We start from the raw sequence: 15,833 nt of genomic DNA on the forward strand, positions 1-15,833 counted from the left end.
AATTGCAGCAGCATAAAACACAACAAATCCAAAATACGAGATATATCACATAACACATGACCAAAAGACTTAACTGAATTACATTTTGTGACTTTTTTAGACTTATTTTATTTAATCTGTTATTTTTTTTCCATTAGGTATTTTCTCCTTATTTGTCTGTTGTTTCCATTTGTTTTCTTTTGGAAACTGTTTTTAAATTGAGCATTCAGCTTCTTCACCTCCATGCTTTGAACTAATTATATTTAATCCTAAGTTAACGGCTTCTTTTTACTGACAGAATGTATATGAAGACAAAAATGTTGTTGGTGATTTTGTCGAAATCTTACATTAAATAAATCTTAATAAGGTTAAATGCTTTGTTTATTTTGACTGTTGCGTTTAGAATCAGATGGGAAGCAGTTCACTGAACAATCTAAAGATCAGGAATTCAAAAGCCTTAAAGATACTTTTGCACATTTCATTACCTTGCTGGGTTGTTTAAATGAAAGTGAGAGAAACTGACTTTCTTTCTTTACTCATTTAAATACTTTCAAAAACTTTGGATTTTTATCAAGCTTCCATTGCTTTGTTGCTTAATGTTTTATTAAGGTTTATATCTTTGTGCAACAATTTAATATTCTTTGGGTTTTTGTTTGATACAAATATTGTGACCGTTCTGTTAAAATTGATCTCTATCTGTCTGAGTCCAGTTTCTGTTTTCTTCTTGCATTTAATTCATTCAACACCTTCCCTCTCATGTTTTCATTCTGTGATGCTATGCTCAGCACATTGCAGCTGTTTTTACTTAACAGGATTTAGTTGAAATCTGGTTTCTGTCACCTCTTTTCACACCTGCCTCATTCATCAGTTCAGCTTTTTTTAAGCTTAGCTCTGATTGTCAGTCATTTGCCGTTGGATCTATAAATTGTCTGAATTTTGGCACGTATGGAAACATTCACTCACTGATGTATTCATTGGGTACGCCTGTTAGCAGCTAACACAAATAGCTGCCAAAAGGTCATATGGAGCATGCCAATGCATTTAGGCATCCAGGCGTTGTGAAGACGACTTGCTCACAAGAGGGAAGAAAGTGGATTTAGGTGATTTTTAAAGTCACATTTATATTTAAATGCAATAGTTTACTTAAGTCTTGTTGCTAACAACATTCATCCCTTTGTAAGAAAAGCGTACCCTTCTGATTGCTATTTAGGTTAATTCCCCGATTCATAAGGTTTTGAACATGACGATGAGTTCAATGGACCCCAGTCACAAATCTCAGTCTCAAGGTGTTTTCACACCTGATAGTCTGGTAGAATTGGTTTGACTGGGGACCAAAATTGCAACATTTGTTAAATTTTCAGCTAGTGTGGGTTGGTTTCACACTGCATTGTGCCAAACAAAACTAACCCTTTGAAAAACCAGTTCTCCTCCGTGCCTGCGGAGGCGCTGCAGAAAGAATGACTGAAGGAAACAACACAAAAACCTCTAAACAAGATATGAGCATCTTTTTTTTCCAAAATGGAGTAGCATCATATTTTAGGAGTTGTAAGATTTTTCTTTTGTCTTTGGTAAAAGACCACAAGCTATTTCACTCGCTATCACTGGACTCATGCATTTGTTTTGGTTGTATTTACCCAGAATGCCATGCTCTATAATCCACTTCCTGCTTTTGGAGCGGTCTTCGGTCCGCTTGGCGTTCACATATGCATTCGAACTGCACCAGAGTTCACTTCAACCAAACCGAGATCGAGGTTTCTAGGAGATTTTTTTTTTTTAATCTGCGTCAGCATTTAATTAACCTCCCCAAACAAACCAGATGTTCTAGGAAATGAAGGAAAGTTTGATTAAATCCAAGATTCAAATTCTGGATGTACAGCCAACAAGTCATCTATAGAAATGTTTATGTTACATATATATGACACAAATAATTAATCACTTGTGGAGGCTCCCCAGTAGTTTATGATTCAGTGACAGGTAACTGGTAATTTGGTAACTCAAAGCTGGACTGGAAGCAATCACCACTATGACAAAGCTCCAAACTGTGGAGATGGACACACACTTCCAAATTGCACCAAAGGTCAAAGTTGATGATTGGTGGGAGCAGATATAGGTTTCAGGCTACCTTTTAGACTTTCAATGAAAAATCCTGGTGTCACTTTTAATGATGAGTAGAAAGACCAACTGAGCTGATCATGAACAACAACTGTTTGATCAACTCTGCATGATCAGCTTTAAAACACATAAATATGTTTGGATTGTACTCTTCATGACCACACATAACTGGGTGTGCAGCAGCATCGGCGCGGCGCACTGCACCCAGATTAAAGTCACTTTAACTTGGCTCAGCTGAAAGGATGACACGCTTAGCTGCTTTTTCTACATCCGTGCATATTGTCATGAAGCTGATGAGCTGAGGATGTTTCCTCCTCCACAGCAGGACGAAAACTGAGAGTGGAGGCCTTGAAAAGTCAGGCACATTTTGAGAAACACTGGAGGTTTATGCAAGTTAGAAACATCCTGGAACTAAGTTGTTTTTTTTTTTTTACTTTTTAAAAAGTAATAATTTTTGGATTATGATGAATCATTTGAAACCTTTTTCTCCCATAATGTGACATAAATCATAGGAATTCAAAATCAAACAGATCTGTTAAGGCACATGTGTCAAACTCAAGGCCCGGGGGCCAAATCTGGCCCGCCATTATTTTTTATTTGGCCCTCTAAAGTCTAACAAGACATCTAATAAAACCTTCAAATTAACGGCTCTGTTATTTTGAAGTTATCAATAAAATTTAATCAGGTTTTGCCTGGTATACTTCCAAATTACGTCAGTGTGAAAATATGGTCAATATTATAAGAAGTTCTTTCTGAAGGCAGAAATAGCTATTTATTCAGATTTCAGAAGTTTGTTAATGGGTTTTATCAATACATTTTGCCACAACCAGCCCTTTGAGGATATTCATGATGTTGAAATGGCCCAAAATGTAAATGAGTTTGACATCCTTGTATTAAAAATCTGAAGTAGATTGCATAAATGTGCACAGATTTAGCCTAATACTTGGTCAAAATACATCTTCATTCAGTTGCAACATTTAGTCTTACACGAAACATCAAGGACTTATTATGAATCTGATTAGCCTTCAATAAAGTTCATGTTTAGCTAATCAAAAACTAGATCTCAAAATTTCTTGGGAAGTGAAGATGGAAATTAGTCAGGGAGAGGCTGACCTTAAAGAAATGACTGTTTTTAACATCCATCCATCCATCCATCCATCCATTGTCTGTTCACCCTTGTCCCTAATGGGGTCGGAAGGGTTGCTGGTGCCCATCTCCAGCTACGTTCCGGGCGAGAGGCGGGGTACACCCTGGACAGGTCGCCAGTCTGTCGCAGGGCAACACAGAGACATACAGGACAAACAACCATGCACACACACACTCACACCTAGGGAGAATTTAGAGAAACCAATTGACCTGACAGTCATGTTTTTGGACTGTGGGAGGAAGCCGGAGTACCCGGAGAGAACCCACGCATGCACAGGGAGAACATGCAAACTCCATGCAGAAAGACCCCGGCCGGGAATCGAACCCAGGACCTTCTTGCTGCAAGGCAACAGTGCTACATAACACAACAAAAAACTGAAGATGAAGAGGGATTTAATTTTTTCAGTCCAAGAGGGCTAAATTGTTGCCGCTTTTCATTGTTTCTTACTAACATATCTGCATGTTTTCAGTTGAATGGCTTTGGATCTGTATCATTTTAAAGGTAGAAGATGCATTAAAATTATTTCTTGCCCTCTCATTGTTTCGTCAACCTGACATTTTGTGTAAAGTTGTTTCGAACGACTGCAAAACAAAAACTGTTTGGGAGAACGTAGGTTTCTAAAATATTCTGTGGTCCAGCCAGTTCCAGTGAGTTGTTGTCAGAGAGAGCTTACTGGGTTTTCTGTCCTGTGGGGACAAACTCCAGGCAAACTTATGAACTTTTCACCCTTAGCTAGCTGCTGGGAGACTTTTGATTTATGTCTGTGCCATTTTTTATTCAATAGTTTTAAAAGACAGTTGGAAGTTAGCATGAAGATCAAACTGTATAGTTTTCAACCTGGCTCAGGCTTATTTTCAACCAGTTTGGCATTAGCTTGTGGCTTTTCTGCGTAGTGGTGCAGAACAGATTCTTCACTTTGCTGAAATAGAATTACTGCTACATACAGATTAAAAACCTGGATTTTATTGATAGTTTTACTTTATTATGGGTTCAGTCCGAACTCAGAGTGGAAGGGATCTGTAGCAAATGAAGACAGATGATTACTTCTAGCATGTGACACAAAGACATTATTTTCACAGTTTATTTCCTATATCTTATTTCAAGTGCTAATAATTCCATCCTTCTGCACTGTAAAAAAAACAAAAAACAAACATATCTAATTTACGGTAAAATGCTGGCAGCTGTTGTTGCCAGAATTTTACCGTAAATTAGAGATGCTTTTTTTTTTACAGTGTGGACCATATGATCACACGAATAGCTTATTTTTCTGTTCAGTACATTAAAAGCCATAATAATTATTTATACATTACTGCATCTACAAAGTAGCAGAATTTATCAAAGAAAGAAATTATAATCGTGTCTGGCTTTATTATTTATTTTATCTTTATATTCAGAATTCCTAATTATATTTTCTGAACCATTTTAAAGAAGGTTTGTTGCAGATTATTTCTAGATGTTTGACCAAAGTAGTCAACCTTTTGTTTTTGTCAGTTTCAGGTTTTTTAAGATTTGTTCTCAGTTGCACTGACTGAACTAATTAAAGTTTTTCAGTCAGGATACTGTTTTAATCAGCTTCAGTTTCTTAATTATTGATTTTATATTGGCTGTTATACTCTTAATTGCACTGATAAAACAAGTTCTGTAATTTTCACATGTTTGATCAACCTTATGAAGCTATTGGTGCATTTAAGTGTAATTCAGCACCGTTTTAAGTCAATATGGCATTGCTTTTCTTGGTATACATTGATTGGTATCAGTTGATACTAAACTTCAGATATCTGTATCGTATCGGAAGTTAAAAACTGGATCAGAAACAGGTATTTCTCAAAGGCCACTAAACAAATTCTGAAAGTTGCTAAAACCAAAAAAAATCTGTTTTTATTTACATTTTATTTAAAATTATATTTTGAAAAATTATTTTTGCTCTTCTCAATAATCAGTTGAAAAGTCCTTATTGACATTAAAACAATCAAACTCTTCTTCTGACCTTTGAACATTTTTTTGTGTCACAAATGTTTAGTAGAACGTTTCTGTCAAAATGTGACAATTATATCCCTATAAAGGTAAAAGTGATTTCCAATCTGATCAGGTTGTCTTCTTTCTGATTTTATCACTTTAAGGTGAGATAGAATAAATGTGAATTAATTTCCCATACATTTCCATGCATCTAAATTATTTATCTCCAAATCTTCATGCTGGAGCTGTAAGTAGTTTAAGAGTCAGCTGTTCGTTCACCTGAAAGGAACATTGCACACTTAAATGCTGGTGTTGGCTAAACAGCTGACCTTTGACACCTTTCTGTGTTTTCCCCAGTTCTGAACAACCTTTCAGAAATAGAGTGCTGGTTGCAGGCATTGTTTGTTTTTCTTTTTTTTTTCAAAAGAAGCATGCCTTCATAGCCTTTAAAAAGTGATTAAGAGTTTGTTTAGGCAAATGTGACCAAATCTCAATCCCAAATGCAACCTGTCTCTTTTACCTTGTTACATTACTCCTGGAGAAAAGTACTAACCTTTGCCTGTAAAATATATTTTAAAATTTTCTTTATTATTACAAATTCAAGTAACTCATTTTAAATGAAAGTTATCAATTGAGAAATGCCCTGATCCAGGTTTTAAAGAGAATACTTTAACCTCATTTGTTCCGGCTAAACTAATATAATCTCTAAATTATAGAAACTTCTCACTTGATAAGACAAGCTGCAACAGTCATGCTAAAAATAATTCACATTTTCTTTCAAATCTTTGGTTTTACAGATTAGGAAATGAAAGAAGAATGTAATTATGAGTAGACCTGTCACAATAACAAATATTGCTGGATGATAAATTGTCCCAGAATTCCTTGCGATACAGGATAATAATGATGGCATAATAATAATAATGCATAAATACATTCTCAAAAATCAATCAATTTTAAATTCAAATAAACATTTAATTCTGGAACTGGAAGACATTTTAAATATCCAAAATACATAAACAAAATCAACCAATAAAATCAATTATGAAGTCCTTAAAAAAAAGGGGGCCAGTTGAGATCGAAGCAGCAGACTGAAAACTTTTATCATCAAGTTTTTGGTATAAACAAAGAAAAGAGAAAAATGATAAATCATGCAAATGAAAATTATTGAGATGGTTTAATTTATCATGCGATTATCATAATTGATTTATTGCCTATTGCAACAGGCCTAATTATGATATTAAATTGACAGATTATTATTATGTCATCCAAATGACTCAGTAGCTTAGATTCACATTCAGAGTTGGAAATAATTATTATTTTAGTTATTGGTTATTCTGATGATTGATTGGATTTTTTTTTTAAATGGCACATTTGCCTGACTCTTCATTTAGGCCTTTTTTATGCAATATTAGAAATTTCCTTTTTAATCAAGAAAATGACATTTTTATTTCCGAAAGCACAACAACGCTGCATTTCTTGCTGTATGGTTGATCAGTTCATTGAATCTTTTCAGATTCGTTTAAAGACTCCCAACAGCGTCACCATCCACTTGGACGATCCGAGTTATGACTTGTAAATTTCCCTTTGGGAGAATTAGGCTCAGTAATTTCTTAGTTTCACTTCACAACATTGTGAAGCAGAAGGAAGTTGGTCATAAAAATAGATGTTTTGAATGTTTTGGTCTCAACTAACCCTTTTTTGAAGTTCGCAGAGACTTCGTAATTCATTTTGTTTGACGTTTCTGTTGTTTTGTTTATTTGTTTTGCATGTAAAATGTCTTCCAGTTCCAGTGTTAAATGTTCATTAGAATTTAAAGTTTCTTTATCTTTGAGAATTTGGTCTTTCATTGTTATGCCGTTACTATTACATTGCTTGAAAATAATCCCAAAATGATCATATTTTGGGGCTCAATGCGACTCTATGAGCTTTTTGAAGGAGCAGGAAGTTGTTCATAAAAGTAGATATATGATCAGTATTACGTTCTTAATGCTGATCTTGTTCTTGGTTAAAGAACCTGATTGTGATTCCCAAGGCTGGCCAGATACAGAAGCTAATGACTCTGCACCACTGCAGGCAGCCATGCTTCTCCTACTAGCCTTAACCTCCAGTTCCCGCTCAGGGCAAAGAAAATGACCTCATTCTGCCAGATCCACCACAACCGCTGCAGCTCAGCTGAAGTAGAATGCAAAATATCCCCTTTCTCATTTTAATGCAAATGTGTTGGTCACAGGAAGAAAACACAGAATTTCATGTTGTGATCAAAATAAAGCGACGCAGCTTAACGCTGTTGTTTACAGCAGTCTCTGTGTTTATCTGTCAGCACAACTTAACTATGGAGAGCCATTTCAGTCAAAATTTAATACGTAAATAAAAAATAGAATAGTGCATACATAAATTAATTAATAAATATGTAAATAAATAAATATCTACAATGAAATTATACGTAAATGTATAAATAAGTGTATAAAATAATAAATAAATGAAGATATATTTAAATTAATAAAATGATAAATAATTGTATAAGTAAATGCATGCATGTATAATAATAATAATAATAATACAGAAGCCAATTAATACAATTCTTATTTATTAATTTATTAATTTATTTGTTTGTTTGTTTGTTGATTTTCTAAACTGGCTCTCCATGCTTAATGCTGTGATGTTGATTTATATAATTTCTGACTTTTCTTCTGTCAGTCAGTGTCTGCAGCATCTCAGAGTAGAGTTCGCTCCACATCTTATTTCGGTTTTAAATCATTTGTTGCCATGTTTTTGTTCCAAAAATAAAGAACAGATTCATAAACTTTTTAAAAAACTTTAACAAATCATGACCAGCTTATCCATTATGCATGAGGGACATCTTCCACATTAGGTGCTACACAGTAGGAAATGCGTATCCCAGATGGCGCAGCAACAAGGCGGAAGGTTTTGGACGCAGTCGGGCAGAAATGAAATGTTTGTGGACAGCAAGTGCAGAGTGGATGTTATAAATCAACGATTTTATATCCAAACATGACTTATTAACATTTGTACTTTTGTTCAAAGCAGGCTGGACTCCTTTTTTTATATGTAATATCAAGATAAGAACTTTGTAAGATATGCATATCTATGAAAGAGACATTAACTCCTTTACAAAGTAATTTTATTTTGGGGATAGAAATTTAATTCGAAATTAAAAGTTTTAGATTGTTTTGCAGACAGTGTGGTTGAATAGATCCATAAAATGAATGCAATACCAACCCTTTTGTGATGGGAAAGCAAATATGGGTTTATTAGTAATTCTCATAAATATGTTTCAATTGACTCATAATAAGACTGTCACAATAATAAATTAATCATTTAATTACATGCTAAATCAAAATGAGCTCAATAATTTCTATTATTAATATTTTTTGTATTAATATATTTTGTAATATATATTTCAATGTATTAACTTGAAAATGGTCTCAAAACAACATTATTATTGTTTATCGTAGTAATTAATCAATTGAGCAAAATTTGTTATTGCGACTGACTTAACTCAAAATAAAGTCCAGCAGTGTTAGAAGTTCTTCAGAAGCAGAATTGTGAGCATAAACTACAAAATTTGACTTTGGGTTTTCAAGCGCTCACAGCGAACAAACAAAGTATAAATATTGAGCTTCAGTGGAATTAAAATAAAGATAAAGGAACAATACTTACAAGTATTTGCACCTGTTTTTATAAAGGAGGATTGTTAGGATGTATTTACTTCCTGGTTCTCCTCAGCTGTGTTGATTCTTCTTCTTCTGTTGTTTCTGTTGAGGAAGCGGCTGCATCTGCAGCTGCAGCTGAACAATTCCTGGCAGCAGATTTCAGGGAAGGCGTTTCCCCAGAGCTGCTCAAGGCCTGGGACGTTGTTAGGTCTAACTTGGCTGGAAAGTGTGTGTAGCATTGCAGCATTTTCTGGATGAAAAGGACAGAACTGTTGGACTGGCAGCCTGAATTCATATTCATCAATACAATGAGAATAATCTACAAAAGTTTTGTATGTTTGTTGCCTGTCAACTCTGAAATGTTCAGCGCTTTTGTTCAGCACCAGGAAATATAATCAAAATGGACTTTGATTATATAAATGCAGGATTCTGTAGCATCACATTTGGAAAACATTTGAGATTTTTTGTGCTCCACTCTGACCAACCATACCAATAATTATTTCTGTTCCTGTGTTTCCTATAGGTGGTTTGTTTCCCAGGGGCGCGGATCAGGAGTACAGCGCATTCAGAGTTGGGATGGTTCAGTTTGGGATGGCAGATTTCAGACTCACTCCACATATAGACAACCTGGAGGTGGCCAACAGCTTTGCTGTTACGAACTGCTGTGAGTTTTGCTATATTATCTTTGTCTATTAATAATCAATTGGCCATTTTATACGTAAACCTGAAATGTAGCATTTGACAATAATAAATTAAAAAACATTAGCATTAGCAAATCAATTCAGAAATGCTATTATACTAAGACTTGTGTCATTGTGTTTAACAAACTCATATTTATGCAGTTTTATCATTTCATTCTGACTAGTTCTCAACTCAGTTCAACCAGATCAAAGTGAATAGTTCATGAGGTCATTAAAAGTTGGCATTCACATCATCCTGTTTTATTCTCCTCTGTTGTCATTGCTCTTGTATTTTACAGTAGCTGGTTTTTTTATCCACATATTCCTTTCATCAACAGGAAATATAATTTTGACTGATTGGTTCTCCATTAAGACTATGTTTGTAACCTTTAAGCCTCTTATTACTGTAAAGTCCATGATGACAGGATTTACAAGGATGTTGTTTTTCTCTCTTTAAGCTGATGCTGCTGTGGAAAACACACGTTAAAAAACACACAGTGAAAAAATGAAAGATGAAGTTGCCTTTGAAAAGAAGAACTCGATCATTAAAAGACAGAAAATTCAACACCAATAAAGTTTAAACAAATTCAGGTTGTTTATATACCACATTTATCATTATGGAAGCTCTAATAAAATCTAGCTTGAGTTTAAGTATAGTTGATTATTATTTCATGTAATTTAAACATATCCATGTTGTTTTTTACAGTTACATATCGGCAGGAAGATCAGAAAGAAGAGTTTTTAACTGCAGTTTTTCTACCATTTCTAGTTTTAAAGGGGACCTATTATGCAAAATTCTAATTCAGAAATACTTTATTGATCCCATAGGAAAATTAATTGACATTAACTTCACATTCTGCACATTTTTGTCCTCCCACCTGGGTTTCTACTGCTTTTCAAAACAGTCACTGTGCTTAAAAATAACAACCAGCAGTTTCTTTGCCAATAAATTAATGATTTTTGGTGTCTGGAAACAGCTTTTATTAGGACTGTTGACTTATGTGTATAATGTAGCACTTGAAGCATTTAATAATTTTTTGAAAACATTCGACCAGCAGAGTGCTGTTGCCTAGCAACCCGAGTGGAACTCTTCCCATTACCTAGCAACCCAAACAGAGCTCCAGCACATTTGGTCAGCTGGTTTTACTGCTGTAATCACTGTACAATGGCTGATGGAAAAGCAAAGTTCTTTGTTGTTGGCCTACCATCCAGAAACCACTTGCTGCATCCTTGTTGGTTGTCCAGGAGGCTCTCCTAATGCTTTTCAGAGATGTACAGTTGAATAATTGCATATCTGTTTGCAGCAATTTCCATATGAAAGTGTAAACGTTGAGTTTGGGGGCATGGCCAGCAGCAGCTTATTTGGATCCAAAGTGACAAGAGGCAGAACTGAGCAGACTGAAATCTTATTATCTAAGAATGATTTTGTACAAAAATCTTGTAATGAAATAGACTTATCCTATCCTGTTCATGAAAGCATAACAGGTCATCTTTAAGGATTGGATCTTCATATTCTGTAGCAGAATATGAACTGAAGGTGATGTAGTCGAGTTTAAAGCAAGGAGAGACAAATAGGCTTAAATTAGGAGCATAGATCCTTTCATCAAAGCTGGTTAGAGACTCTGCTGCCCATGCTGACAGACACTCAGCAGACACTAAACCAGCTCCTAGAGGGGAAATGCTGCGGCTCTTTCTCAGTGAAATATCAGAAGTTTGCAGCTAAAAGCTCTGAGATCCACTCATAGACAACAATGTACATCATAAAAAGAAGCTCGTCAGTATAAAATATAACAAGGGCTGTTTATTTTTAAACATGTTGCTAATTTAGACTTCAATTGAACTTGTTGAGAATACGATCCCTCTTTAAGACATTTCATTGTTGCTTACTCTACTGCTTTATGTGAGCTCCTGCTGTGTGATCTGGATCAGTGACCTGATTGCATTGTTGATTTGCAATTTAGAGCATTTCAGTTTTCTGCAGACCAGCTGCAGGTTTATGTAAAGTATTTAGTGGCAACATGACCTGTGTTAACTGCCTTTATTAAAGTTAAATCCCTGTTGAAGGACTTCTTAACTGAGAGTCTGTCATTCACCTCATTCTGCTTTTGTTTGATGCAAAAAACAGTCAAAATATCTTTTTACCTTATTTTGTAACTTGGACAGGTTGTGTTTAGCTTAGCTTCAATAGATGTCTAAGTTTGATTCTGGCTGTTATAATATTCTTTTTAAAAATGTAAACCCTTCATGTTAACTCACTGATGTTTTAATTCTCATTTTAATTATGATTTCTAACTTAATTCTTCCTCTAATTTGATTTTGGATCTCAGATATATTTGAGCTCAGTTTGAACTGTCTATTTTTCCATTTCTATAGAAATATATTCTAGAATCAGATCACACAGTTCAACGTTCTAGCTAAGCTTTCTCCTTCACTCTGATTCTCAGGAAAAACATATTTCCACATTTGAGATTATACAAGAATGAAGAAAGGCTTCTAACAGCTTCCAGTAGTTTAAGGCCTTTTAACAGTACAAACATTTGATCACTTGAAGAGTTCACATGTCTCATAACAAAAAACTATAAATATAACCATCTAAAATGTGTTTTTGGCCTCAGCTTTGATGCTTTAGACACCTGTTTTCCAATTGAAATGACATTTAATTAACCTAAGTGTGTTATTTCTTTTAAATGCTAAATTACTATAAGTTGCCTGTGATTTTCCTGCTGTCTCTCGGTTGGTTTGCAGCCCCGATAGAAGAGCAACAGCAGAACAGCTTCACACACAGTTTCCATAGCGCATCAGCATCTTTAAAATCTTCCCCCTCACCTTCAACTCATCGGCCTTGCTTATTCACGTGGCTTGCACTTTCCAAATGATTGAGTTTGCAGACAATGTTCTGCTGATTATTCAGAGGTCAAACTTTGTAATAAGGGCAGATTGGGTCTGAAATGACTTTCAGATCATTTATCTTTGTGAACGTCTTTACAAAACAATGAAAACGTGGATTTATCCCAAGTTTTCATTGTTTTTGTTTTGCGTGGGCTGGACTGAGATCCTCTCAGTACAACAACCACAAATTTAAAACAAAAATGATTTAAGAATTGCTGTTATTTAAAACCAGAAAGTAAGAGTATTGATATTGTGATGCAGCTTCTATCACATATTGATTGGTGGCTCTCTTGAAGCATTTAATAATTCAGACGGCAACGGTGCAATTACAAATCGATTATTGACGCAACATGATGAATTCTTAACAACCGTCAACAGCCCTAAATCTTTCATAATAACAGTTGCAGTAAACTTTTTGAACCCCTTCACTCATAGCCACACTGTACAAAAAAACAACAAAATCTCAATTTACGGTAAAATCCCACAGCTGTAGCTAACAAAATTTTACCGTAGAAATACTATAAAATCCCTATTTATATGAATTTGACCATGCAAATACGGTAAAATACATATTTATATGGTAAAATTTTGTGGTTGCCAGAATTTCACTGTATTTATATGATAAAATTTTGGCATTTATCCAGCAAAATAAAAACATTTGAATATGTCACTCTGTGACACTTTCAGCCATCTTTAAACCGAATAACCCAATTTTAGACGATGACATTAATCCAGTAACTGTTGTGGAGAGAACAGAAGCGTTGTGGACAGAGGCTCGTGCGTAGAGTATGATGTGCTCTTATCAGAGCATGATGTAATGACGGCCTGTGGCTAAAGGGATTCAGTGCGATAGCAGTGAAAGCACCAAGCCTTTGCTGCTCGCTTGCTCCTGTCCTCCATGTTTTACTCATGCATTGAATAAGCCGTAGTGTGTGTGACTTTCAGCACCTGCACATGGTCATCTCCAAGTAATAAATCCATAAATTTGCCCAAATGAAAGCAGGTCACCAGTGATCAAACACATATTAAACCATCAGTTGCTGCTCTGGGGGTCTAACTTCTTTCGACAGTCCAGAATCATTCAGGTTGGTTTATATAGTGACACTACTTTGAGTTTATGTTTGTTCTGACCTATGTTTGCTCTGTATCCCATTTTCTGTCCAGTGACAATGGCTCTATAAGACAAAGTGGGTCAATATTTAAGGAAACCTATTATGAAAAATTCATATTTTTCACATTTTCTTTCTTCTATTTGTATCTTTACAGCCCAAGCTCTTAAAAAACAGCAGTGTTTTGACAATAAGTTAATGTTTTTAGATGTCTGGAAAATGAGCTGTTTCAAAAACGCCATGATTATTAAATCACATTTAATCGCACTGCAGCATTACCAAGCAACCCTAATGGAAACCAGCCCATCGCCAAGCAACCCAATCTGAGTTCCAGCATGTCTGATCAACTGGTTTTACCATTGTATTCACTGTACAATGACTGCTGGAAAAGACAAGTGCTTTGTTGTTGACTTACCATCCAGAAACCATTTGCTGCATTTTAGTTGGTTGTGCAGGAGGCTCCTCCCATGGGCCCACCACCCGTGGGAGGGGCCAAAGGGGTCGGGTGCACTGTGCGATGGGTGGCGGCCAAGGGAGGGGACCCTGGCGGTCCGATCCTCGGTTGCAGAAACTGGCTCTTGGGACGTGGAATGTCACCTCTCTGGTGGGGAAGGAGCCGGAGCTAGTGCGTGAGGTCGAGAGGTTCCGGCTAGAAATAGTCGGTCTCACCTCGACGCATGGCTCTGGTTCTGGAACCAGTCTCCTTGAGAGGGGCTGGACATACTTCCACTCTGGAGTTGCCCAGGGAGAGAGACGTCGGGCAGGAGTGGGCATACTTGTTGCTCCCCATCTCGGCGCCTGTACGTTGGGGTTTACCCCGGTGAACGAGAGGGTAGGATCCCTCCGCCTACGGGTGGGGGGACGGGTTCTGACTGTCGTTTGTGCTTACGGGCCGAACGACAGTTCAGATTACCCACCCTTTTTGGAGTCCTTAGAGGGGGTACTGGAGAGTGCTCCTCCTGGGGACTCCCTTGTTCTGCTGGGGGACTTCAACGCTCACGTGGGCAACGACAGTGAGACCTGGAGGGGCGTGGTTGGGAGGAACGGCCCACCCGACCTGAACTCGAGCGGTGTTCTGTTGCTGGACTTCTGTGCTCGCCATGGATTGTCCATAACGAACACCATGTTCAAGCATAAGGGTGTCCATATGTGCACTTAGCACCAGGACACCCTAGGCCGCAGTTCGATGATCGACTTTGTCATCGTTTCATCGGATCTGCGGCCGTATGTCTTGGACACTCGGGTGAAGAGAGGTGCGGAGCTGTCCACTGACCACTACCTGGTGGTGAGTTGGCTCCGGTGGCGGGGGCGAAAGCCGGTCAGACCTGGCAGGCCCAAACGTGTTGTGAGGGTCTGCTGGGAACGTCTGGCGGAATCCCCTGTGAGACGGAGCTTTAACTCCCATCTCCGGCAAAACTTCGAACACGTCCCGGGGGAGGTGGGGGACATGGAGTCTGAGTGGACCGTGTTCCGTGCCTCCATTGTCGAGGCGGCCGATCGGAGCTGTGGCCGCAAGGTTGTCGGTGCCTGTCGCGGCGGCAACCCTCGAACCCGTTGGTGGACACCTTCGGTGAGGGATGCCGTCATGCTGAAGAAGGAGTCCTATCGGGCCTTTTTGGCCTCTGGGACTCCGGAAGCAGCTGATGGGTACCGGCGGGCGAAGCGGCATGCGGCTCGGGCGGTTGCTGAGGCAAAAACTCGGGCGTGGGAGGAGTTTGGAGAGGCCATGGAGAAAGACTTCCGCACGGCTTCGAGGCGATTTTGGTCCACCATCCGGCGTCTCAGGGGGGGGAAGCGGTGCAGCACCAACACTGTTTATAGTGGGGATGGTGTGCTGCTGACCTCTACTCGGGACGTTGTGGGCCGGTGGGCAGAGTACTTCGAAGACCTCCTCAATCCCACCAACATGCCTTCCACTGAGGAAGCGGAGCCTGGGGGCTCTGGGTTGGGCTCTCCAATCTCTGGGGGCGAGGTCGCCGAGGTGGTTAAAAAGCTCCTCGGTGGCAAGGCCCCGGGGGTGGATGAGATCCGCCCGGAGTTCCTTAAGGCTCTGGATGTTGTAGGGTTGTGTTGGTTGACGCGACTCTGCAATATCGCATGGACATCGGGGGCAGTTCCCCTGGATTGGCAGACTGGGGTGGTGGTCCCCCTGTTCAAAAAGGGGGACCGGAGGGTGTGCTCCAATTATAGAGGGGTCACACTCTTAAGCCTCCCTGGCAAGGTCTATTCAGGGGTCCTGGAGAGGAGGGTCCGTCGGATAGTCGAACCTCGGATTCAGGAAGAGCAG

The 15,833-nt window shown here is 38.0% G+C and overlaps 1 protein-coding gene across 6 annotated transcripts in view; it reads left to right on the forward strand.

Moving 5' to 3' along the window:
- Nucleotides 1-15,833, forward strand: part of LOC114144400 (glutamate receptor 2-like) — a 55,959-nt gene that overhangs the window by 826 nt on the left and 39,300 nt on the right. For all 6 annotated transcript variants that reach the window (XR_003595482.1, XM_028017169.1, XM_028017167.1 and 3 more), the window contains exon 2: nt 9,392-9,532. Coding sequence is in view for 5 of the 6 variants with exons in the window: in XM_028017169.1 (XP_027872970.1) it covers nt 9,392-9,532 (141 nt within the window). In the remaining variant the exon portion in view is untranslated. The remainder of the gene's footprint in view (nt 1-9,391; nt 9,533-15,833) is intronic.

This window comes from Xiphophorus couchianus, chromosome 5, assembly GCF_001444195.1.
Source record: "Xiphophorus couchianus chromosome 5, X_couchianus-1.0, whole genome shotgun sequence".
NCBI lineage: Eukaryota > Metazoa > Chordata > Actinopteri > Cyprinodontiformes > Poeciliidae > Xiphophorus > Xiphophorus couchianus.